The sequence below is a fragment of the Salvelinus sp. IW2-2015 genome, linkage group LG24 (genome assembly GCF_002910315.2).
Source record: "Salvelinus sp. IW2-2015 linkage group LG24, ASM291031v2, whole genome shotgun sequence".
Taxonomy (NCBI): Eukaryota; Metazoa; Chordata; class Actinopteri; order Salmoniformes; family Salmonidae; genus Salvelinus; species Salvelinus sp. IW2-2015.
The window spans coordinates 8,506,090-8,524,965 of NC_036864.1; the positions used below are offsets into that span (position 1 = coordinate 8,506,090).

The 18,876-nt window shown below is 45.7% G+C and overlaps 1 protein-coding gene and 1 pseudogene across 1 annotated transcript in view; one reads left to right on the forward strand and one right to left on the reverse strand.

Moving 5' to 3' along the window:
• The first annotated feature begins 618 nt into the window (after positions 1 to 618).
• LOC111951358 (coiled-coil domain-containing protein 3-like) lies at positions 619 to 7,938 on the forward strand (annotated as a pseudogene).
• Positions 7,939 to 9,987: 2,049 nt separating this feature from the next.
• Positions 9,988 to 18,876, reverse strand: part of LOC111951359 (calcium/calmodulin-dependent protein kinase type 1D-like) — a 67,373-nt gene continuing 58,484 nt past the window's right edge. Inside the window, exons 6-10 of the mRNA XM_070434720.1 lie at positions 17,982 to 18,094; positions 14,148 to 14,226; positions 13,969 to 14,056; positions 13,408 to 13,693; positions 9,988 to 13,304 (exon numbers count right to left, since the gene is read on the reverse strand). Coding sequence (XP_070290821.1) covers positions 13,180 to 13,304; positions 13,408 to 13,693; positions 13,969 to 14,056; positions 14,148 to 14,226; positions 17,982 to 18,094 — 691 coding nt within the window. The 3' untranslated portion in view covers positions 9,988 to 13,179. The remainder of the gene's footprint in view (positions 13,305 to 13,407; positions 13,694 to 13,968; positions 14,057 to 14,147; positions 14,227 to 17,981; positions 18,095 to 18,876) is intronic.

Below are 18,876 nucleotides of genomic sequence, written 5' to 3' on the forward strand. Positions count from 1 at the left end.
CATCCAACATTTTACTGGAAACCAAGTAAGTGTTACACTGACACAATTCAACTGCTACTGATAACACCAGTGCCGTTATCATATGCCCCTATCACTGGATCATAAAGGAGCTTTTACTTTTTATTTAAAAAAAAGTGGATTATTTATAGGAAACGTTTTATCGGATTGTGCCCTAGAAGGAGAAACGAATAACAGTGAGTACCCAAAGTGAAAGACAAAGAATTACGTGCACAACCAGACATGATGATCTGTGCGCCTTGTTTCTCGCCTTGGCTACCATCTGCGGCATTTGCGCACGGGTGCCAACTGCCTACCGAGTGCGTCCACTGGAGGAGAGCTGCCGTGCGAGACTGGCGGAGATCATTGTGTACCGCCAAGTGCTGCATTGCACCGGGAGCAGTACGGCGGGCAGAGAGGGCCTCCACAACTCTTGCCATTCCCGGAACGGGTATGGTTATGAGGGCGCAGGGGAAGGTTTGCTCTTACTCCGCAGAGGTGGCAGCTCATGTGCGACCAGGCGTGGGCTAGCATGCTGGAGGGCCGGCGGGCTCGCGCTCAACCTTGCAGGGCTGTGTGGTGTGTGGGGCGGGGTAACCTGTCGTGCCAGTCTCACACCGTATGGAGAACTACTCCTATTATCTTACTTTCTCCGGTGAGTCAGGATGACCTGGTGGAGTTCAGGATGGACCTGGTGCCCGGAAACCTTGTGATACATCGCAAGAATCACAAATACATTAACAGAGTGTGAATGCATACATAAACACACACAGAAACATGACATAGATTTTATAGCATATAGGCCTACTAATATTTAGCTCCTCTATCCTCTCCTTTCTGGATGCACTCGGTGATATCAATACCAACTTGAGCCCCTTTTAGGGGTCACGTTTTGACCCTATAGGAAGCATGCACTCAGTCACTCAACAGGTTTTCTTTGTACCTCCATACAGGATGCGATGAACACTACAACATCCTTGCCCCACGGGGTCAACTTCCAGGACGCCATCTTCCCAGACACCGTATGGAAACCGCCGTACGTTCTCCAGCCTGTTCCAGTTCTCCAAATGGTCTCCACCTTGACAACCTCTCCAGCCTTACTCCCCAGAGGGGACCCCCAGGAGGACAGCAGGGTCAGGACCACTAAACACAACTGTCCACTGCATAATGGGGGGGGGGGGGGCTAGAGAAGAGGGGGAGATAGAGAGGAGATGGCAGGGGATATGGTTTGAGAGGGAAAGGACAAGAGAAGAAGAAAATTAAGAAAAGGAGATGAATGGAGTGGGTGAAAGAGAGAGAGATGAAAGATAAAGAAGGAGATCGAATAGAGAGATATGGGAGAGAATGGTCAGGAAAAAAGAGAGATGAGAAGGCAGGGTAGTGTCCTCTGGGCCTGAAACAGCTTGAAAATAGGAAGTGCTACTGCTTGTAAATGCCAAACAGACACCCCACGTACACACACGCACTTGCATCCTGACACATCACCTACCGCGTACACCACACACACATACAGTTGGTTGCAGAGCAGGGTCTGTAACTAAGCGCCAGTCATGACATATTAACTCACTATGCTTTACAACCTTTTACCCCTGGATACAGCAGTGGTGTACATCTGCAGCAATCATCTCACTACCTTCACAGAGTAACACACAGACACAGACGTCACCTCTAGCCCCATCATCCTCACAGACATACTCCCTGTTTTTGTGTTGAGGGCTGATATTGGCATGTCTTCCTTAGCTATAGATACACAGTTAGAGACTTACTGGCCCAAAGCTCTAAACCCACTAGGCTACCTGCCGCACCAGTAATATGCTTAACCTACGTACCCATTGTTTCAGACCTGCAGACCTGAAAGGACACGGGTCTCTGGGAGACTGGAGAGGAGGATGAATTTGCATGTGAAACCTCAGAGGTACAGTGGTTCAGGTCTTCTCCTCTTCCTGTCTCTATCCCAGAGAAGCGTGTACTACGTTGACGGAAGACTTGTGACACACCCGGGTGTCGGACGTTTCTTTGATGGGTTACAGGTTGAGAGTTAGAGGTTAAGGGTTAAGACACTCTGCTGGCGTGAGCCCAGGTGCATGGGTTGCAACCTTACGAGGGGTGTGTGTCCATGTGGAGGAGCAGATGTGTGTTTGTCAGAGTTTACGCTAGGAAACTATAGCCAAAGTTAATAGGAGAAAACAGGCTTAAAAATGATACTACAAACCCTGTGGGAACTGGTACAATGGAACCACAGCTCACACAACCCAAACACACACACGCAGTGTGTAGTGGAGGTGTAAACGCAACACACACACAACCTCTACACCTGTGTGTGTGTTTAACGTGTGACTGAGGCTCTCTCCAGTGATGTGTGGGCAGATGGAGGTGGTTAGTTAGGGAATGGCTTGAGAGGCTAGGATGATGAGGCTAACAGTAGCTCTGTCTGCTCTGTAGTTTTCCTGTGGGAACGCTGAGGTTCCAGATGGACATCCCATGCAGGCTGGCCCTGCCGGAGGGGAAGGAAAGATGAGAGCGCCTCCACTTACACCCAAACCCCCAATTAGCACTCGATTAAACCCCTTCTTATGCACTCCAGAGCAGTTCCGGAGCGCCGAAACGAATCCATGGACACTTTGTCTCAGAATTCCTTCACTCAGCGTCTCTCTTAAGACTTCCTCTCCTTTATTAAGAGAAAAGCCTGCAGGGTTGATAAACGACAGATAAATAGGACCAGTAAGAGAGAGAAAGAAGAGGAGGAAGGACGAAAAGATAAAGACAAGATAGGAGAGAGAGAAAAGAGAGCAGGGAAGATAAAGAGACTGAGTTATAGGGAGATGGAGAACAAGCTGGGTCTCTCATATGAACAAATGCCCCGTACCTCAATGCTTCTTCCAGCCAAATGCCGGATCACCTCTAAGCATCTTCATTACAGTCAGTGTGTTCTGTGAGTCAGCGTCTGAGTCACACCTAATGTCAGGAACTGTAGTAACAATAGTGTAATAACCCTCCCTTTCTAACCCCTTTTAATGGGAAGTTTCATTTAGTTGAATTCAGTCACAGCAATGGGAAATACTTTGTCATCTAATGCACCCTAGCCTTCTTCCCTAGGGCATGGAATATCAAATTAGATCCCCCCCCCCCCCCCCGGCAACTCCCCCACACATGCTCTCAGTGGAGTATTCAGTGTGTACTCTGCAAACAGAAGGACAGTGTATGCTCCATACTGTGGCTGCGAAATTTGCGAAAGGCGAAATTCGTCCATCCAGGTAGCCAGGAAGTCGGGAGAGGGCTTTAAAAACCTTCCACTAGGGGCAACGGTGAGCGTTGTGGGCGTTGTGGAAGGGCGTTGTGGATGGGGATGGTGGACGGGAGTAAACTGTTGAGCTCTGGCTCCAAGGGTGCGTGTGTTCAATCCTAATACCGTAAACCCTTAATTTAATCATTCGGAATGAATGCCTAAATGTAAACTGTTGTTGTTTCTTTTGTCACTGTAACCCTATCCCAAACCCAACTGCCAAATTTGACGTTTAGATACATTTCTAAGTGTATGTTAGGAGAAACGGAACAAACGTTGGAATCTGAAGTCAAATTGGTAAAACAGTGAGATCTTTTGCACATTCAGTCTACCACACACACACACACACACACACACACACACACACACACACACACACACACACACACACACACACACACACACACACACACACACCCACACACACCACAACACACACACACACACACACACACACACACACATACACACACACACACAGTTGGATTACTCACACACACAGACGGTGTTTAGATGAAGGTTTTACAGCTGCTCAGAGGCTATGAGAAGGAGGACCTCAGTTCAGGTCAGAGGGTAGACTGCTGTGTGTGTTTATGGGTTTGTGTGTTGCTCGTTGTGCGTGTGTTTCTGTGTGTGTCTGTGTGTCTGTGTGCTGGTGTGCCTGTTTCTCTAAGTGATGTTTACACAGATGATCCTCCACAGCAGGCAGGTAACACCCGGATGTTTTGACAGGTGGTGCTAGGTATAGATGGGTGGACGGTTGGGAGTTAGCTTTGGATAATGTCCCAAAGTACCAGGTCTCTAGCCCCGCGACTAACATGGTACACAGCAAGGGAGAGTCGTGACACACTGGTCTGGACAGGAGTCCGTTTGTTGGTGCAATATTCGTCCCCAAAAAAATTATGCTTTGATAGTTTTTTTTCCTGGGGGGTTTAGACCCCTTCATTATCGACACATCGTGCTGACAACATCAAAACAGCCTTTCCAGACTCTGAAGTCAGAAAGACTGAGTTTGGTTTCAGGCAGACTACCAGGTCCCTGGATTGGGTGCAATGTTCCCTCTAAACTGCGCGTGTTTGCATGGCTGCGCATCTCCTCCAGGACTGCCGCGCAGAAGAAATGCCAGACTGCACAGAGAAGGAATAGAACTTCACTGAGTTCACCCCATTAGTTTGCACTATATAGATCAACGCTCATTCTGTGATCGAATCAACATTATATCAGACCCTTTTCAATGAAACAAACCAAAACAAATCTAACTTTGTAAGATTGAGTCTGTCATCTTGTTGTAGGCAGAGCCAGAGCGCAACGAAGTAGAATTCTACTGGCAGGGATAGCCCATGAGCAATCAGTTCAGATCAGAGCACAGAGCCATGGTGTGCACATTCGTTGATATTCTTTGCTAGTGAGCGAGTTACTAGCCTAGTTATAGATCAGTATAGGTAGGCAAAGGGGGGGGGGGTACTGCTTCCTACAAGAGCACAAACGTGTGGGCTACATTTCAAAACACAATACAATGCAATTTACAGCCATCTATTTGTCCCATGGTGTTACAGACCAAGTAGAGAAAAAAAAACGTGTACACTGCTCTTGGTAGTATCACTGCTCTTTATTAAGCTTTCCATATCGACCTGAAGGCCTTCGTCAGAGTCGAGGGAAAATAAACATGAAAACTTACTTGATAGGTTGATGTCCTCGTTGAGGTTTTACGGACGTGTTTTAATACGTTTTATGTACACACTTTATTCGAATACTTATGAAATGCACATTGTTCTATTTGGTAACACATATTTATTTTCCCTCGACTCCCACCCCATTCAGATGCATTGAACGGATGTGTGTGGAGCAATCTCTACATAAGGGTGCAAATTAATACTAGCAAGAGCAGTGTGCGGGTTTCTTATTTTTTCTCTCATGTTATTCAACTGTTACCGTGCACCTGCAACAGACAGCTCGGATGTGAGAGTGCCTTTTGAATTTTGAGTTACAGAGCAAGTAAAAAATCATGAATTCATGTCAATCACTTCATAATGTATAAACGTTTTTAAAAGTCTAATTAAATGTAGTCCTGAATTGAACACCACATATTAGGCTAATTTAGGCTATATCATAGAAATCACAAGCTATTTCCATGTGAAAATGTTATGGGATTTGCTCCATTGGTTTTGTTGGTAGGCCTACATTATAATCGAGTAGCCACAATAGCTTATTGGCTACTGTCTAAAACGTTGCACAAAAACAAAAATTCTCACAACGTTCAAGTTTCCACTCACAAGACCTAAAATTTGCTCAGTGCCCCAAAAAAGGTAAGGGAATGTTGATTGTGTGGTTTAGTTTTTCTGAGGTAAACTATCACTACACTCTAAAAAAATGCTGTGTTGTTTGGTAACCCAGTGCTGGGTAAATATTGAACACATGCTGGGTTATCTTTACCCAGCCAGTTGGGTGGTGTGAATATCCCAACATGTTGTGTTGTTTGGATTACCCAAACATTGGTTAATTTAACCATCAGTTGGGTTTTTATTCAGTTTTATGCTGGGTTGACCCAGCAGCTGGGTATGTTATTTTCAGGAGGCATGGCCTATTAGGGGTGTGTCTTTCAGGGTTATTTTTTGGCCACCCGTGAGAGTAAATGCCATTACAGTTAAAATGTCAATGTTCCTTGAATATTTTTGCACATTATGTTCTAATATACAATTAACAACATTATTATTTACATATTGTAACAAAGTGGTAACTATCCAATTATATAACTCAACTCATAGCTACAGAAGTGTCATTGTTCAACCTTAACATGTGATGACAATACAACAGATGAACCGGAATTACATTTACCCTCACAGGTGGCCAAAAACAACTTCCTAAAAGCTACGACCCTACTAAGCCACGCCTCCAGTGTTCTGATCTGACCCGGTGGGTCATATCTCAATAACCCAGCATCAACAACCCAACTAGGTGACCCAATACCTGCAACCCAACATTTGGGTCATCCAAACAACCCACATTTTTTTTAGATTGCACACTGTCCGCACATTTAACAGTTGGTACTCTAGTACTGGACTTTAGGAGTTACAGTATGGAAGAGATACATTATTTTAACTATTCTGTTTTTCCTTCCAGATACCACTCTTTGTTTAAAGGGAGATGGGATGCTTGTTAGGGCAGAATGGGGCCCTCCGCAATGCCGACCTGTAGCCTAACGTAGCATTAGGAAGGGAAGTCCCACAGAGAGGTCTCGCCCTGCCAATGAGCTGGAAAATTGTGGCCCCTCTGAGCTGTCATAACTCCGGGAGAGATGACAGGGTACTGTACACGACAGAGGCTCCAATGCACCTTGATTCACTGGAGGAAGATAGGAGGAGGGGGGGAGAAGAAAAGCACCAGCCAAGGAGAAGTAACTAAGGCGGTGGAGTTAAACGAACAAAAGGAACACACACTGATGGGAAGATGATGTCACTGGGGCTCTCACGCTCTCCTCCTGATGCCAACCGACAACATACTAACTGGCATGCTGTATTCTGCCCGTGTTTTCTGAATACCCTCGGCTCAACGTCCCTGTTGCGCTATGCTCAGATAAATACTCAGAGACTGATCTCACAAATTGAGTGTCATGCCCTTTGAAAAGGGCGGGACACAAGTATCATTGAGTTGTACACTAAAAAGTTCACCAGTTAGTGCACCCCATTAAAATGATTAGGTGAATGACACTTCTGCTAATAGATATTCCAATCCAATGTTGATTTAATTTCTCTCTCACTCTCTTCATCTCTCTCTTCCCCATCTCTCTTCTCACTCTCTTCATCTCTCTCTCTTTCTCTCTCCTCCCCTCCAGCTCCTGTGCTCCTCGGTGCAGGGGGCTCTGTTCGAGGAGGAGGAGAAGAGCAGGAAGCAGCAGGAGCGCCTGGGCCAGCTGGAGAGGAGGAACAGGCAGCTGAAGGAGCGCGTCCGGAAGGTGAAGCGCTCCCTCCGGAACGCCAGGAAGAGCCAGCGCCGGGCGGAGCAGGAGAGGCAAGGGCTGGAGGAGAGGCTGAGGTCAGCGGAGAGACGGGCTGGGCACCACCTCAATTCCATCACACAGGAGGCTACGCCCAACAGATACCAGGAGGCTGTGTTACACCGCACGCCACACACACCGCTTTAGCCTCTAGACTGGATGTTGTTAAAGACTGCTGGGCAGTCTCTCTAATTTCTGTTGTTCACAGGCACGCAAGCATGCACCCACACACACACAATACTAATTTAGTGTCATATTCAGCCATATATACTGTAGTTCCTACACACATTACATAGAGAGGGCATCCAGTAGCCCTCGAATAGCAGACAGAGGGAATTAGTATTAGTGAATGACTAGAGAGAATGAGAGAGATATTGTATAGTTCCTATTAATACACAGCACTGTCAGCACTATCATACAGCACTATCATACAGCTGATGGATAGACAGATGAAATGAATTTAGAGTGAGTATATGATGAGTGAATGACTAGAGTGAATGAAGAAAGTGAGGTTACTTTCTGGTAGGTCTGTGGGCATTTGTTCCATGTGTTTGTCTGTTGCTGTCCTAGTGTCAACACCACCAAAGAGTATGTCCATGAGGCATTGGGATCATTATATATGAATGTATTACTGAAGCTGCATATAAACTCTAATCAGGCATTACTAACGCTTGGGTGTTTTATTTCCAGATTACACAATCTGTTGTTTTTGGCCAAACAAACTAAACACACCAACTAAAATTACATTCTAGGTAAAGAGAGAGGTAAAGAAAAGAGAGAGTGGAGGAAGAGAAAGAGAGAGAGTTGTGGGTTGCTGTTATGGGCTCTTCTTAATGGGTTTCCCTCTCTGCTCCAGGCACTGCGGGATAAAGCCAGATGTGCCACCCCCACAGAGAGAGACACACACACACACACAGTCTTTTCTCCCCTCCTCCTTTGCTGGAGTTTGTGTCCTAAGACTTGAACCTCATCACGAAGACCCCTACAACCTCAAACTTCATCTGGGTCTATGAGCAGAGGAAAACAAATACCTGCAACTGTAGGGGACAACACACTCGACACGCATACACACACATGCACAAACACAGATCCCCCACTCTTCTATAGTCTGACAGTCTATGCTAGGGACACAGAGCAGAATGGAATGTGCTTATGTGCTTTTCTGGGCAGGAGAGAGGGAGAGACAGCAGGACTTTATTGAAATATTTATTTCATTCTGCCTTCAAATAACCCCTGGATCACTGTTGATCTTATTGATGCTCTATTAGTCTCTGGACTGGCCCTGAGAAAAACACCAACGCCTTAGAGACAGAGAATATGGAGAGGAGAGAGTGACAGCAAAATTAATCAACAGAGTAATACGTTTCACAGATCGTCACCTGCATACCAGTTTAGATCCATCTACAGTTAATCAGGTGGACCTGCTGCCCGCCATGTTCTAGAAACCAGAGATGAGGGAAGTGACAGAGAAGAATGAGGGAAAGAATGAGGAGGTGAAAAAGCAAGACAGGAAGACGTGATGGAGTAGGAAAAGCAGGAGAACGAGGAAGGAGAGAAAGATCGTTCTGGCTGCCGTTTCAGTATATCCCATCCATTGTAGGCCCCCTATGGAGCCTACGTAGGAGAGAGAGGGAGGGATGAGAGGCTGTGTATCTGGGTACAGAGGAGAGAGAGAGGGAGGGAAACACTTTAAAAGGCAAAAGGATCAGTGAACCCCAAACCTCGGTCAACTATCCACCCACACCATGACCACTCGTCCAACAACAGCAGCCCCCCCACCCACACTTACTCCCACTGAGTGGCTCAACTCGCTCTGAGAATGTTATATTGTGCGTGTGTCTAAGTGTGTGTGTTGCTTTGAGTTTGTTAACGTGTATGAGAGAATGATCTCCCTGAGCATTCCTCTGGCCAGCCCTGAGCACACGACAGACGGAGAGAGCGGGGGGGATGATGTAAACAAGAAGAATGGGGAGGAATTTGCACACAACTCAGAGTCCAGATCCATTGTACAGGTTCAAAGGTCAATAACTGTGAGAGAGGACAGAGGCTGACGTGCTGGGAGTGAGTATGAGGGGTGCTTAATGTGGCTGCAGTTTGAAATGGCCCCCAGTGCCAGAAGAACTTCAGGGCAATCTCAGACCACTTTCACCAATTAAGTCCCAACAGCACTTATCTGTAATTACTATCATACCTTAACCCAGGAGCAGCTCAACAATGGAAAAAACAATTACAATCACACTTGGCTATAAGTGGCTAGTTCTAAATATATTAGTGAATTAACAGTAATTTGCTATACAATTAGAAATAATGTGTATTGGGAAAACAACTTTGATGCCTGAGGCAATTGTTCGTGGAATGTTTTGTGAGCATGTAGATCAGGGTCTTCACATTCACTCAGACACACAGGGTCATAGCTGGACCTGAAGTGGGTGTGTGAGAGTAACATCTGGCCCTACATCTGCTAAACGTCTGTCAAATGTGTCTGATGTCTGTTGAGCATCCGGGGTGTGCGTCGTCTGTTTGAAGTCAGGGTGTGTGTATGGAAGGGTTATGGAGGGACACGACTCCTTTCTAATCTTTCTCTGGTCGAAAGGAAAATGGTCAGGGGTCAGCAAACAAACCAATTAGAAGTGGAAATCAATCTAAGTGCAAAAACAAACTTTGAATGGCTTAAAGTGTAGCAATCCCTGCACACACAGACACACGGAGACGGTTGCTTTATGATCGTTCAGGGTTTATTTCAGGAGAGAAAAAAACAAACAAATCAGTAATTCTGGCTTCTGTCGTTGTCATGGTAACTGATATGTGCACATGATTGTCGAAGGCATCGGATATACAAGCCCCATAACAGAAGGTCATCACAGCACAATAAGAGTGGCAGGGCAACTCACTCTGCCACACAAAATGGAAGGAGGTGTCTGCTTAACGAAGTAGTACGAAAGTTGCCCCTTACCACTGATACAGGGCAAGATATTTTCTCATCCCCCTAATGGTTTAGGTTCAGATCGAAGGAGGATGTGCTGATCCTAGATCTACGGTTTTAAGTATCTATTGATTAAGGTTCAGATTTAGGGAGGATATTTTGATCCGAGATCTATGTTTAAGTTAGTATCTAATGGTTAAGCTTTAGATTGATGGAGGGTATTCTGATCCTAGATCTGTGGTTAAGGGGAACATCTACCAGGAGTCGTTAGTGAGAGACCGCCACACAAGATGGAGATTTGTTTTGGTCACATGCAGAGTAAATATGGCCCATTKCCCAGGCTCTGGACCTCACAGGAACCCACAGGGAGATGCAGTGGTCCCCAACAATACTCTGCTCTCTATGGACACATTGATCTTCTTCTTTAGATATAGATACACACATCATACAATGGCATATAAAGTTAATGCAAACACTTGTGGAGTTGGATTTCTTTAAGCACTTTTCAACATGCTTTGCATTTCATCTTTAGAAAAACGTTGTGATGCATTGTGGGATATTTTTTTCTCATGACAGTTGATCATGGGCATGTGTTTAGGTGTGTTGTGATGCCTGTTGCCGTAGTGTCAGTGAGCAAGGGGGTAAAGTGGACGACCGATGACTTCGGCAGATACGTGTAAAAAAAAAAGCACAGCTCCATAACAGTGGATGTCGTATCAGTCAAAGCTTCAACGTTTACACACATTGCAAACTAAAGCCTGAGTTTACTTTTACATTTCATTTTTATTTATTTTATCAGATATTGTTTAGAATGCTGATGGCGTTATCTCCATGGTAACTCTGTAGATGGCAGTTACTGAGTGTTTGGTACAGTATGCTCTGAATATCGTGGTATCAAAGCCCAGTATGGTGTGGGATGGAGGGGTGAGGGGGGCTGTAGCTCATTTAAAACACATTAAACATTCCAAAGAAAATACAATCAACCCACCCCCACGTCGGCACTGCACAACATTCGCAAAGGTTATCTTAAAAATTATCATTCACAACTTATTTACAAGACATTTCCAACAAATATATTCTTTCATATCAGAAAACAAAATGCTTGCCTCGATAAAAAATAAATAAACAAAACAGACCCCTAAAGTAAAGTCTACCCACCCCTAAAAGAATCCAGTCCATGACATCACTCTTAATGATGGTTGACCCAGCACCACGAAGCCACGTAATAATACTGCATTATGACCCCTATATGTAGGCTATATGCATGCTGTGTCTGGCCATAGTCTGGTTAGGGGACCCTGGTGTCGTGAGCGTAACAGTCCCAGTGTTGGGTGAAACTTCTACAGTATACAGTGAACTGGTCTTAAAGAAACTAGAAAGAAAAAGAGAGGGAGGGAGGGGTGGCACAGAGAGGAAAGGAGAAGGCAAGGGGGAGAGAAATAGAAAACATCTCGTCTTCTGTCATCTTTCTCCAGATTATCAGAGTTCAGCCCTTAGTTTCAAAACAATCCATTTCCCGGTGGGGATCGGCCAGGGTTAAAGGTCTAGCTCATAGCTAACCATCAGTTTTTAATCAGGTATAATCAGTTTGTCCTCATGTTCTCTGTTTCAAGACTGCTTTGGCTAGACATTACAATGACATAAAGGGATCGTTGGACTTGCATTTAACAGAGGCAGACCACGGGACACTCTGTAGACAAATCTGTGCTCGCGAGCGGTTTCTACAGCAACAAGGGTCACCACGGCGCCCAGTCCAAATCCCTGAGAACTTGTGTACTGGGTGCCCGGTTGATGATGTCATCATGATGATGATGGCTCTTGTGGTGAGGTCATGGCTTTGTAAAAGGGATGGGGGTAGAGACAACAGCTCCACCATCTTGGATCGTGGGAAACTGATACTGTAGGTCAGGGGTTCCCATGCTTACACTACACTACAGAAATGGCTGCTCTTCTACATGGGCTTTTTCTGAGGCCCATTTGGAAGTGCCTGGTTTTCCACCTGTAGCCCCTGATCTTTAGGGTGGGAAACCCCACATGTAACTGGTGATGGTTAAAACTAACAGCACTCTCCAACTCTATCCTAAACCTGCAGTGCGTTTCATAATATACTGTATATGCGTCCCCTATTGGGTGGTCGTTATGAAAGTCTTCTAAAGTAAGACAATAATTAAACATAGTGCATGTTTCCCTTAACAAAGATGTTGTACAATGCTCTGACCCAATTTTGGGTATTTTAAAACTGTTTACATTCTCTATTCTCTGTCTGATAAATTCCCGTAGATGAGTTGTCTAACTTGGTGGCTGTACACACATTATCTACGTCTGAAACTGCGTCCAAACCTCATGTGCAAATAGATAAAGCGCTTACTCATGAAACATCACTCAACAGTCTTATGGTACTTTTAAAGCACGTCTTAAACATGGACGCAAACAAAAAGAAATCAACATGAACATGGAAAGAAAATGCAAGAAAATAGAAATGAAAAAGAATCCAGTTGGTAACTGTTAACCCAGAGGATGAAATATAGAAAATAAACAGAATTTTAAAAACTCACAAGTAGAACCTTATAGAAGATGTAGGAAAAACTAGAGGGAAATTGAGTTTGACTGACATAGACAACGCCCAATCCGACGGAAGCTTCTGAAAACACACCCACTTCACTCATCATGGTCTCTGACAGAAACAAACACTCAAAGGTAAACCAATCAGTAATGCTCTCGGAGTGGGTGTGGTTCCACAGAGTCGACACAATGGGCATGTCCAAGGTGAGTATGGCATGTTGTTATTGGTGCAATGGGTTTAAAGTCCTCTGCTCTCCCAGTCCTCCCAGATGCAGCATGAGGGAGGGGCAGGGCGGGGGGCAGGCTGGGAGGGGGTAGTAGGGGTACGGTAAGGAAAGGGAGGGTGCGGTTTTCGCCCCGCTCTCTCTCTCTCTCTCACAGCGCCGTAGCCTCCCAGCTGGTCCCCCGCGGGACCTGGCGTCACTTAGTCTCTGTTAGTACTGTGGCAACAGTAGAGGGGTGGGGCCGGGTGAGCTCCGTCCCCCCGGAGGGGGAAGAGGAGGCTGCAGTTGCCAGGCTGCAGGGGGTGGGAGTAGCTGGGGCACCTGGGGGGAGAACAGAAGCTATGAACACACAGTCAGAACTAACAAACTGGTAGTTGGTGTTTACTAGTTCATGGTGTGTGTGGATGCATACATGTCCACTTACAGTCCTTGTGAGGTGAGTCCACAGAAAAGCTCTTCATAATGGCTGCATTAGGGTTCTGGCTCCGAGTCTGGCTTGGACTCGGAGAGGGTTGAGTAGAGCTCTGGCTAGGGGTCTGGTTGGGKGTCTGGRTGGCCWGGTTCTGGTTGGCCTGGTTCCMTTGGTTCTGCATCTGTGCGGCCCGGCTGTTAGGAGGGTGAGGGTGAGAGCTGTCCATGCTGTGGCCCATACTGCTGCTCAACTGCAGTCTCCTCATGTGTCGCACCACTGCAGTGGCATTGAAGGCTTGCTGGAGAGAGAGAAAGAGAGAGAGAAAGAGAGGAAGAGAGAGAGAAAGCGAGCGGGAGAGAGAAAGCGAGCGGGAGAGAGAGAAAGCGAGCGAGCGAGAGGAAAGGGAGAGAGGGAGAGAGAGAAAGAGAGAGAGAAAGGGAGAGAGAAAGGGAGGAATGGAGAGAGAGCAACCAGTATATGATTTATAAAAACTACATTAAATAAGCAATCACTCAGACACACTCGGACACTTGAATGACACTCAGACATTTATTACCATACATGCAAACGTACCCTCCATTTGCTCTTAGCAAAGTTTTTTCTGATCTGTCTGCTCACAGACTCGTGGATGTTCTTGCAGAGGGCTGTGTCCCCAGCGATCCTGAACACACACACACACACTCATGTGGGTATTATGGGATCTTAAAGTGTGTGTGTGTGTGTGCGCGTTTACGATCAGTGTTTTCTCTCACCATGGGTGTCTGAGGGCCTGGTCACAGGTGAAGCGCTTCGCCGGGTCTTTCTCCATCAGACTGCCGATAAAGTCTTTGGCTGTGAAAAAACAGAACAGTTGAACACTCATCACATCATACACAAACAGTAAACAGTCAGTGTAAGGTTTCCCACACTCCCTGGCTAGTGTACTGAATACCTGGACGAAGCCTCAGCTCTCTTTCCTGTAATAACTATTGTTTTACGGTTTACTGGCAGGCAGCGGGAATGGTTAGACTGGTGCCAAACCGGAGAATATAAAGTTCACAGATCATGTCTGTGAAGACCTCGTAAAACACCCCTTCCCACCATCCTTTTAGCAAATCTTGTTGCTCGCCATCTTGTTCCTCCCCTCCTGTAGGAAGAAACTAAAACGGGAAGCGCCCGTGCTTAGGTCTAACCAACGCTGGTCTGACTAATCGGATTGCACGCTTCAAGTTTGCTTCGATCACGTGAACTGGGATATGTTCCGGGTAGCCGCAGACAATAACATTGACGTATAGTCTGACTCAGTGAGCGAATTTATAAGGAAGTGTATAGGAGATGTTGTATCCACTGTGACCATTAAAACCTTCCCTAACCAGAAACAGTGTATTGATGGCAGCATTCGCGCAAAACTGAAAGAACGTACCACCGTATTTAATCATGGCAAGGCGACTGGAAACATGACCGAATACAAACAGTGGAGTTATTCCCTCCGCAAGGCAATCAAAACAAGCAAAGTGTCATTAGAGACAAAGTGGAGTCACAATTCAACAGCTCAAACACGAGACGTATGTGGCAGGGTCTACAGACAATCACGGATGACGACAAGAAAACCAGCCCCGTCGCGGACATCGACGTCTTGCTTCCAGTCAAATTAAAGAACTTCTTTGCACGATTTCAGGACAATACAGAGCCACTGACACGGCCCCGCTACCAAAGACTGTGGGCTCTCCTTCTCCGTGGCCGACGTGAGTAAAACACTTAAACGTGTTAACCCTCGCAAGGCTGCCGGCAAAAACGGCATCCCTAGCCGCGTCCTCAGAGCATGCGCAGACCAGCTGGCTGGTGTGTTTACGGACGTATTCAATCAATCCCTATCCCAGTCTGCTGTCCCCACTTGATGCAAGATGTCCACCATTGTTCCTGTTCCCAAGAAAGCTAACTGAACTAAATAACTCTCCGTAGCACTCACTTTGGTCATCATGAAGTGCTTTGAGAGACAAGTCAAGGATCACGCCTCCACCCTACCTGACACCCTAGACCCACTCCAATTTGCTTATCGCCCCAATAGGTCCACAGACGATACAATTGCCATCACACTGCACACTGCCCTATCCCATCTGGACAAGAGGAATTCCTATGTAAGAATGCTGTTCATTGACTACAGCTCAGCATTCAACACCATAGTACCCTCCAAACTCATCATTAAGTTTGAATCCCTGGGTCTTGACCCCGCCCTGTGAAACTGGGTCCTGGACTTCCTGACGGGCCGCCCCCCAGGTGGTGAGAGTAGGAAACAACATCATCACTCCGCTGATTCTCAACACTGGGGCCCCACAAGGGTGAGTTCTCAGCCCTCTCCTGTACTCCCTGTTCACCCATGACTGCGTGGCCATGCACGCCTCCAACTCAATCATCAAGTTTGCAGATGACACTACAGTGGTAGGCTTGACTACCAACAACAACGAGACGGCCTACAGGGAGGAGGTGAGGGCCCTCGGAGTGTGGTGTCAGGAAAATAACCGCTCACTCAATATCAGGAAAACAAAAGAGATGATCGTGGACTTCAGGAAACAGCAAAGGGAGCTCCCCCCATCCACATCGACGGGACAGCAGTGGAGAAGTTGGAAAGTTTTAAGTTTCTCTGTGTACATATCACCGACAAACTGAAATGGTCCATGCACACAGACAGTGTAGTGAAGAAGGCACAACAGCGCCTCTTCAACCTCAGGAGGCAGAAAAAATTTGACTTGTCACCGAAAACCCTCACTAACTTTTACAGGTGCACAATTGAGAGCATCCTGTCGGGCTGTATCCCCGCCTGGTACGGCAACTGAAACGCCCACAACCGCAGGCCTGTCCCAGAGGGTGGTGCGGTCTGCACAACGCATCACCAGGTGCAAACTACCTGCCCTCCAGGACACCTACAACACCCAATGTCACAGGAAGGCAAAAAAGATCATCAAGGACAATAACCATTCGAGCCACTACCTACAATTGAAGTTGGAAGTTTATATACACCTTAGCCAAATATATCGAAACTCAGTTTTTCGCAATTCCTGACATTTAATTTTGGTAAAAATTCCCTGTCTTAGGTCAGTTAGGATCACCATTTTGTTTTAAGAATGGGAAATGTCAGAATAATAGTAGAGAGAATGATTTATTTCAGCTTTTATTTCTTTCATCACATTCCCAGTGGGTCAGAAGTTTACATACACTCAATTAGTATTTGGTAGCATTGCCTTTAAATTGTTTAACTTGGGTCAAACATTTCAGGTAGCCTTCCACAAGCTTTCCACAATAAGTTGGGTGAATTTTGGGCCATTCCTCCTGACAGAGCTTGTGTAACTGAGTTCTTCAGTTCTGCCCACAAATTCTCAATAGGATTGAGGTCAGGGCTTTGTGATGGCCACTCCAATACCTTGACTTTGTTGTCCTTAAGCCATTTTGCCACAACTTTGGAAGTATGCTTGGGGTCATTGTCCATTTGGAAGACCCATTTGCGACCAAGCTTTAACTTCCTGCCTGATGTCTTGAGATGTTGCTTCAATATATCCACATAATTTTCCTACCTCATGGTGCCATCTATTTTGTGTAGTGCACCAGTCCCTACTGCAGCAAAGCACCCCCACAACATGATGCTGCCACCCCGTGCTTCACGGTTGGGATGGTGTTCTTCGGCTTGCAAGCCTCCCCCTTTTTCCTCCAAACATAACGATGGTCATTATGGCCAAACAGTTCTATTTTTGTTTCATCAGACCAGAGGACATTTCTCCAAAAAGTACGATCTTTGTCCCCATGTGCAGTTGCAAACCATAGTCTGGCTTTTCATGGCGGTTTTGGAGCAGTGGCTTCTTCCTTGCTGAGCGGCCTTCAGGTTATGTCGATATAGGACTCGTTTTACTGTTGATATAGATACTTTTGTACCCGTTTCCTCCAGCATCTTCACAAGGTCCTTTGCTGTTGTTCTGGGATTGATTTGCACTTTTCTCACCAAAGTACGTTCATCTCTAGGAGACAGAAAGCATCTCCTTCATGAGCAGTATGACAGCTGCGTGATCCCATGGTGTTTATACTTGCGTAGATATCCTAACCGACTTGCCAAAACTATAGTTTGTTAACAAGACATTGGTGGGGTGGTTGAAAAACGAGTTTTGATGAATCCAACCTAAGTGTATGTAAACTTCCGACTTCAACTGTAGCTATTCTTTACTATCTACTGCGTCTTAGCTGCGCTGTCACTGCTCATCCATATATTTTATACTTATATATTCTCATCCCATTCCTTTACTGGATTGTTAGATATTAGGTTTTGTTGTAGAACTTGTTAGATATTAGGTTATGTTGTGGAATTGTTAGATATTACCTGTTAGATACTGCTGCACTGTCGGATCTAGAAGCATTTCGCTACACTCGCAATGTCATCTGCTAACCACGTGTATGTGACCAATAAAATGTGATTTGACAATACACAAATTCCAAAAGGACGACATCACAGCATAGAGAAAGTAGCCATGGTGGTGTGGTGTCCATATGTGCCAGGTGGGAGGTGGAAGAGGAGGAAGGTGCTCTGTCTGAAGGGGATCCTCACTCCATCACACACAGCTTACCTGAATCAGATATGTCGTCCCAGTACGGTGCGTCAAACTCGTAGTCTGCTTTGAGGATCTGCTCAAAGAGCTTGGAGTCATTTTCATCATAGAATGGAGGATAGCCACACAACCTGCAGACAGACAGGAAGTGAGCTCATAAAAGTTAACACATGCATTCACTTCCTACTTCAGAGAATAGTTTACTTTTAAGATGATAATAGAATACCATGAGGATGAATGAGATTAATGCTTAAACAACTATTCAATTGATAACAATAAATTGACAAGGTTAATGTAATGTATCCTAAACCTTTTCTCTGTCTGCTCTCCTAACCTAAATCTGGACTAATTGAACTTCTTCAAGTGGCAAAACGATTTCCATAGAAAACATTAGCCGCCATTATGATCAAACCTCATTAAAATGCCTTTCTCCATCGAACTCTGTTCTGCCTGATGTGGTCGCAATGAGCTTTTTGTTTTTGTGCTTTCACATTTGGTTAAAAGACTTGAACGTCACTCCCCCGCAGGAGCCCGAAGCGATTATTCCACCTGATTACCTGATGCGATCGCTTCACACCTGAGGAGAGACCCAACCAGGCATGCCGAGCCGGATTGTGTGGAGGTGCTCAGGATCGGCTAACGAGGTCCGTGGCCTGTTCTAATGGTGCTAATGGCTAAATGACAAGATGGGAGTAGCTCACTGATCACTGGGAACTCTGAGGAAACATCAGGGGTCTACCATCCAGAACTGGATATTCTTGGATTGAATCTATTTACTTGAACTCTAAACACATATTTTGTCTAATTTAATATTGCCTAGGCTATTCACAAGGATGTTAAAGGACTACTTATTGAATATACACAAACATTCACAGCTTAATCCACCAGCTGGACTGACTGACTGTGTGAACGC